This window comes from Poromitra crassiceps (assembly GCF_964638095.1).
Source record: "Poromitra crassiceps genome assembly, chromosome: 4".
Classification (NCBI taxonomy): Eukaryota; Metazoa; Chordata; class Actinopteri; order Beryciformes; family Melamphaidae; genus Poromitra; species Poromitra crassiceps.
In genome coordinates, this window is record NC_139626.1 from 24746940 (window position 1) to 24754407 (window position 7468).

The 7468-nt window shown below is 43.6% G+C and overlaps 1 protein-coding gene across 2 annotated transcripts; it reads right to left on the reverse strand.

Moving 5' to 3' along the window:
• Positions 1 to 1527: 1527 nt before the first annotated feature.
• Positions 1528 to 7144, reverse strand: nif3l1 (NIF3 NGG1 interacting factor 3-like 1). 2 transcript variants are annotated; one of them, XM_083636194.1, is made up of 7 exons: positions 7112 to 7144; positions 5754 to 6343; positions 5410 to 5563; positions 5123 to 5246; positions 3967 to 4105; positions 3496 to 3579; positions 1528 to 1812 (listed from the first exon to the last, which is right to left on the reverse strand). In XM_083636194.1, exons 2-7 carry the CDS (start codon positions 6331 to 6333, stop codon positions 1628 to 1630), a joined length of 1266 nt encoding a protein of 421 aa, XP_083492320.1. In that variant the 5' UTR covers positions 6334 to 6343; positions 7112 to 7144; the 3' UTR covers positions 1528 to 1627. The 2 variants fall into 2 exon arrangements, with proteins under 2 accessions (XP_083492320.1, XP_083492321.1); XM_083636195.1 differs by having other exon boundaries at positions 5754 to 6205; positions 7112 to 7139.
• Between the last annotated feature and the right edge of the window lie 324 nt (positions 7145 to 7468).

Here is a 7468-nt window from a genome sequence, read left to right on the forward strand (position 1 = left end):
ACATGCATTCAGATTACAGATCACATGCTTTAGCTTAGGCTCTCACCGTGCATTAATGTGTGAAGGGATATTTGGTCTTATCCAACAGACCTTCAGTCCATTTTCTGATCAATCTGGGCCTTTTTGTTAACTGCTGAGAATCCATCATGAACACACGGTGTACCAAAGAAGCAATTTTCATTATAGCATGGTGCAAGACTTGATATTTCAATTAATACTGTTGGACAATTACTAGACACCATTACATAACATCAACAGCCAGCACAGGAAGTAGTTGATTTTTTTTACCTGGAGCCAGCTGGAACAGAAAGCCCAGGACTAATGAAGACTTTGAAGGTATTTCATAAAAAAGTATAAAATGTTTTTTGCAAAGTGGAAGTTATCACTATATTGACATGTATGATTCCAGTGAATAATTCCCAGTGAGAACATGCTGTCTTCACTTAGCGACAGAGGAGCGTACAGAGGACACATAGGGAGCTTCGTCACACAGTGCAACGACAATCACCTGAAGCTCTATATCAGAAAAACCAATGAGTTTGTGGTTGACTACCAGAGGAACAGGAGGTCCCCATCCTGGTTGTCATCCAGGGGTGAAGAGGGTGGAGTCACACAAGTAGCTTAGGGTCCAAATCAATATAATTAATGTGGTTATTATGTCAACTTGTGTCTGCAAAAGTAAGTGACAGCACTTGCACTGTTTTTTTAAATCGTTTTCTCAGCTACAGTGGTAAGCAATACATTATGTCGTCACAGTGAAGTTGACCTTTGAACTTTTGGATATAAAATGCCATCACTTCATCATTTTATCCTATTAGACATAAGACTATTAGCGTTATTAATTCTTGAGTTATGACCAAAAATGTATTTTGGGAGTAGGGATGCAACGGTATACCGTTTGAAGGTATACCGCGGTTTGAAAAAGTCACGGTATCAAAACCACTAAGATTTGCCGTCATACCTTCCCCACAGTATCAGCTGTTTCCCCAAAACAAAGTGCCCAGGTCGCTTGCAGAGTGCAGCTTACGCGGCCCCTCCCCCTGGCTGCATGCCTACCTAGACTAGAGCACAGTAGAGAGGAGCTGTCCCTGACTGTGTTTACAACCGTGTATGATAATGGCTGAAGCAGGAGAACGCAAGGACCCTTTCCCCCATCTAAAAAGACCACGTCGGCTGTATGGGAATATTTCGGCTATTGTAAAAACACAAATGGTCCGTGATACTGTGAAACCGTGGTATTTTTGTCCAAGGTTATCATACCGACAAAAACTCATACCGCTGCATCCCTATTTGGGAGGTCACAGTGACCTTGCCCTTTGACCACCAAAATCTAATCAATTCATCCTTGAGTCCATGTGGACGTTTGTGCCAAATTTGAAGAAATTCCTAAGGCATTCCTGAGATATCACATTCATGAGAATGGGACAGACGGACAGAGAATGCATCCGGCCACAACTGTCACTGGCAGATGCATTAAAAAAAAGATCATTTGGATCATTTCACACACTTCACTTTATCTCTCTCCATTACACAAAGCAACCGATACTTTTACTTCATCCTACGTAGACAGTTAACGTTATATTTTCCCAAACACGGGTTAATCTCTCTGGGGTAACTAGTGTGTCAGTTAGACCACCTCCAACGGGTCCCTGTCAGCCTTCGACAGTGCCACAGTCAGCGAGTCAGGCAGACGCACGGCCAGCCTCTCCCTGAAGACAGCCAGGAAGCCCCGCTCACTGTTGCTATGGTCACTGAGGATGATGCTGGTTCCTTGGGCCACAGCGTCCAGCACTTCGTGGTGGGACATCTCACCTGAATAAACGGATATGATAATAATCATGTGAGCAATGCCAGAAATTTCAATCAGTATTCATGATTCAAGATTATTATATTTATCCCAAGGGAAATTTGTCTTGGACATACAGGCAGTACAACCGTGCCATAACAAAAGAAGAACAACAAAAGAACAGTAGTGCATAGCACACAAGTGCAGAGATGTGCAAACATACAGTTTAAAGTGCATTCAATTACAAGTACAATCAACACCTTCTATGGCCCGAGTTTAGGAGACTAACTGATAGTGGGATAAAAGAGTTTTTGTATCTGTTGAGGTATCTTTTCTTGTTAATTGGAACTCTGTAACGTCTGCCAGATGGGAGCAGTTCGTATTCTGAATACAAGACATGGGAGGGGTCAGCAATAATTTTCCTAGCTTGTTTGATTACGGTTTTCTCAAAAAGCACTTGGAGGGTGGGATGGTCTCGCAGCCCCATCACTTTCATTGCTGTATGAACCAGCAGTGTTGCCAACTTAGTGCCTTTGTCGCTATATTTAGCTACCAAATTATGGAACACATTACCACCTGAAATAAAAACATTGACAGAACTCACCGTTTTTAACACACAAGCAAAACAATGGCTGAAACTGAAACAAGCCTGTGAACATTGACTTTTACATAGTATTGTACTATTTTAGTTTTCTGTCCTTATCTGTTTTGTGTTTTTGCTTTTTGTTTTTTGTCTTAATTTTGTTCTGTTGTCTTTATTTTGTTCTGTTTTATATGGTTCGTTTTTAACATTTTGGTACTGTTTTAACTTTTCTCTTGAACTTTTGTTTTAATAGTAAAGGCCTAACCAGGGACAGGGGTTGCAAATTAGCTTCGGCTAGAAACCTGTATGCATGACATCTGTTTTGTAGGTCATATGAAATCATGTTCAATGCATTTGTCCCTGTTCAATAAAGAAAGAAAGAAAGAAAGAAATAAAAACTTTTCAGACCCCCCTAGCGACTTAATTTCCAAAATGCGCCTAGCGACAAATCTGGCGACTTTTTCTGACCAGGGGAAGCAATGTAAATGTGTTGAATTGAACGGATTTTGCCTTTAAATTGGTGCGGCTGCTGCTGTGTTTTCTCTCTCTCTCCTCATCTCTGCCTGTCTGATACACACAGCGCTTCAGTGCAGCCCCTCTCCTCCGCTGAGAGCAGCAGGATAGGGTTTAATTGTAATTTCTAACGGCGTATGCTGAATCTGGCCCAGGCGGGTGGAGTCAGCACTTAATATTACAACCATACAGTCAATGATTACAACGGCTACGCCGAGGTGTGCTTTTTCTGAGCATAATTTGATATGCAAATTAGCATGTGACGTCATTTAGTGACTTTCTGAGCAGCCAAGAAAAAGTTTGGAAAAGAGTTGGCATTGGCAACACTGTGAACCAGTCTGTTAATTTGTGATTTTAACTTAACTGATGAGTTGCCAAACCAAACAGAAATTCCATAGTGTAAAATGCTCTCTATCACAGCATGATAAAATAACATCAGTACCCTCTGTCTGACCCCAAACACCCTGCATTGTATTTGTAGAGTGCACAATTCTTCCGTCATCAACTGACTTTTTCCCCAGTCATCAACTGACTTTTTCCCCAGTCATCAACTGACTTTTTCCCCAGTCATCTACTGACTTTTTGCGTGGCATCTGTCAAAATACCTCCCTACCTGTGATGTAGAGGTTCGCTCTGACTCCGTTCAACACCGAAGCCCCAGAGCCAGCACACACAGCTGCACTGCACACAGTCGACTCTGTAAAATGTCAATAGACTAGAGTGACTGACTGACTGACACACACAATTCCATCTCAGGACACTGATAGGCTAATGCCCACTTGCATCCCATCTGAAAGGCTTGATTTCGACAGGTTAAATCAATCATTCAATACTTACAGGTTTTTACTGTAGTTGCACAGTTCCAATCATCACTTTTGTGTTAAATCTGTTGAATAAGTCTTCTCAATGTTCCATTATGCTTAGAATTATTCCTTATGCTTAGAGTATCCAGATTTGATGATCCAGATCATCCAAAATGGCACAAAACGACTCCTTCATTTGATTGGTTATCAGTGCATTTTAAATTGGATTTTAAAATGATTATTATTTTTTACTTGTGAAGCGTGTGTGTCCTCTTCCTCACCTAATGTCTGCCCGGCACCCAGAGCCAAGCGGAGGTGATTCAAACCGAGGTGGGACTTCATCTTCTGGATGGCTGTGGCCACAGTTATTGGCTGGTCCAACATGCTGAGTCGCCCTTGGCCATGACCTGGGAGAGGGGGCTGCAGGGAGGGATAGGTGGACAGAGAGCAAACCAACTCCAACTTATATGCATAAAAAAGTATATGAAACCATTAGTAAACTTCAATGCCTTACATCCAGTACACATTAAGGTTTTTACAAAGCGGATCAATAGACCTTATTCGATTGACGTAACTCACGTACGGGCACGCCCACCGCCACCATGTTGTCGACATAGCACTGCAGCTCTCAAGTGACAGCCTATGTAGGAGCAGCGTTTATAGGAAGCTAGCCGCCGCGTTACCTGTATCGTTCCTGTTGTGTTCGGATGGTGACCTGCATTATACATGGCTGTAGTAATGACAGCAATAAAGTCCCCGTGGTTTGTTTCTATCTCTACCGTCCACAGATGTGAAGGGAGCGAGACTGAGGATACGTCAGCACACAGGAGATGTGTGGATAGTTAGGAGAGACAGGTGATACTTTCTGACAGCTCCTCACAGCAAAGTCTGTTCACCTCGTTTTTTCTTTTGTTTATTATTACAGGCATTAACGGCAGCATACAAACAACAACTCTGGGGTTTTTATTGCTGTCATCACCATCGCTATTTTGTAATGGAACAGAAACGACAATAAGGCTGCTACTAGTAGCGCTGTGCGTGCAGGACGGTATGTCAACAATATGGCACCGTCCAGGGTTAGCGAATAAGGTCTATTCACCTTATGTAGCCCCGCCCACTTGACCCAGTTGTGTTATGACTTCCTGTTCAAACAGCGTCTGTTTTACCTGCTCACTAGTACTGTACTGTCACAGGAAGTGTAAACACAATAGGAAGTAACTGGCTTGACCCCTGTGTTGGAACATAAGATGAATATACACACTGATAAAAAGGACCTTTTTGGTCTTCGAATTGTTAAACCAAACATTTTCACTGTAGGTTCCTTGCCATACTTGAAACCCAATGAAAGGCAATTGAGTCCTTTCATTAATTTCCTGAGCTGACTTTTTTTTGGAAATAAAGTGTTCATCTGGCAGCAGTGATATGTTGATACTGTACCTTCTGTAATTGCAGTATGCTGAGGGACTGGCTGGGAGAGATGTGTCGTAGCAGAGTCTGAACACTGGGAGTCAGTGCTGAGTCACTGCAGGTTAAGCTGACGTGGAACCCACTGTTGTCTGAACTAGTGTCAAATAGATGAAATTAACCATTATTCACCAGTGCATACGCTTAAAGATTAAAATCAATCAAGTAAATGCAACTCCATTATGCAAACACACTTGAATGCATGAATTTATGCATGCATACACACACACACACACACACACACACACACACACACAAACCTGACTGAATGTTTCAGTGGGGCTCCACTGTCAGAAGCCTTCAGTTCCGCTATAATAGCTTTCAGTTCTTCTTCGCTTCTGACGGTGAATTCCAGTTTGTGGCTATGGGAGGCGCTGGCCCGGGCCTGACTCAGCACAGACACCTGGCCGCTACCTGAGGGAAAGAGACAGACACCAGAGATGGAACAAAGATTCAGAGAGGCAGCTGGAAGGCACTGGTCAAAATACTTGACCAGTGAGATGTGTCAAATGTCACAACAGATTAGCCTATAGGTTCATTAAATATGCAAATAGTGTAGGTATGCGTGACGCATTATTCATTCAGGTTGAGGTCGACGTCTTACCAAGTCCCCCCACCAGCCAGTCGTTCACTCCCCCTTTAACACTGTCCCATGAAGTGTGAGGGGAGAAGACCGCTATCCCAGCCTCCACAGCCCGGATGGCCAATCGCTGCTTCCAGTCCTTTTGAACCAAGCGCTTGATTGGCCGAAACAACGGCGGGTGATACGAGATAATGAGGTCACAGCTCCTGGCTTCTGCTTCCTCCATGACAGCTTCGGTGAGGTCATTGGTTAGCAGGATGGTTGTAATAGCCCGCGCTTTGCTTGGTTCCACCAACAGGCCAACGTTGTCCCACGACTCGGCCAGTGACAGAGGAGCAAGCTGCTCCAGAATCTGGAGGACGTCTTTTAGGTCCATTGGGCCGGTATGATGAGCGGAGTGAGAGAGGCAGCGAGGGGAAGACAGGTGAACAGGAGGATGCAGAGGGACGGAGGTGTGTTTAGTCGTAAAGAAGCTGCGAGCGAGAGAATGTGAAGGGTAAGAGGAGCAGGGGGAAGTCTGTGAAATCAAGTTCCTTCTGGTACAAATTCTACGGGTCAGTGACACAAATCCCCAAGAAAGGTTTTTACATCCAGTCAACATTGGTGAGGACCTGTGCAGACAAAACAATGTGCACTTTAATGAATTGATTAGGAAGAGTGTGCTGTATCATCATAATTGTCAAAGTCCCTCCAGAAGCCATTGTTATGTGATAGAGGAGATACGTGTGAGTTTCAAATTCTGTTCCAACATCAGCATGACCTGCCTGTGGGTAGACTGGAGCCTGGTAGGTCGTCCTTACTTATGTGAGCCAAACCTATCTCACAAGGCTCATCAAATCATCACTACCCAGACACAACTACAGGTAAATAACCAAGCCATCAAAATGAAGGCAACTCATCAGTGACACACTGGACCTCCTGTAAACCCTCCAGCCACTCCAGTCTGGTCACTGGCAGGAAAAACCCTTAATTTTAACTCTATGTGTAACTGTATGTGCAACTCTGAAACTAGCGTCTGTTATACTGCTGCATTAAATTAATACAAAAAAAAATTGTGGGGGGAGAGCTTGATTATAGCTAAATGTCAAGCTAGTGAAATAGGAACTATCTGACCCAGGAATGACTGACACACTGACGACTGCTGACAACTTTAGCATTGCAAGCAGCTGAACTTGTCCCATGTGCCTGTCTGACAGCAGAGCTAGCTATAGCTAACATTAGCACGCACTAAACAGACTGTTTTCAAAGACACGGCAACAACATCATCACAACATAACGTTACGCATGTTTGGCCTTATCATACGTTCGCATGCCTTGTAATTTCGAAGAAAACTATGTTGTGAAATAGTTTTCTGCCGGCGACAACATTATGCACTTACTGGAACTTGAGGAATACCTACTTCCGGGTTCTGTTTCTTAATGTTGCGCTTTTGATTGGACACTTGAGATGTCAATCACTATCGGTGCAAAAGTGACCCCTCCCCCCAAATCGTTCTGTAGTGAACACAGCAGCTCCTCCTCAAGAAAATGCATTTTGACATTGTATCGTCCACAAAAAGTTCAGCACCCTTTAGCGGGCACAGTTTTTTTTGCCCTAAGAGGCTGAAATTTGGCATGAAGGTCAAGTGTGTGTGTGTGTGTGTGTGTGTGTGTGTGTGTGTGTGTGTGTGTGTGTGTGTGTGTGTGTGTGTGTGTGTGTGTGTGTGCAGAGATGGGCGAAAATACATCATAAAGTA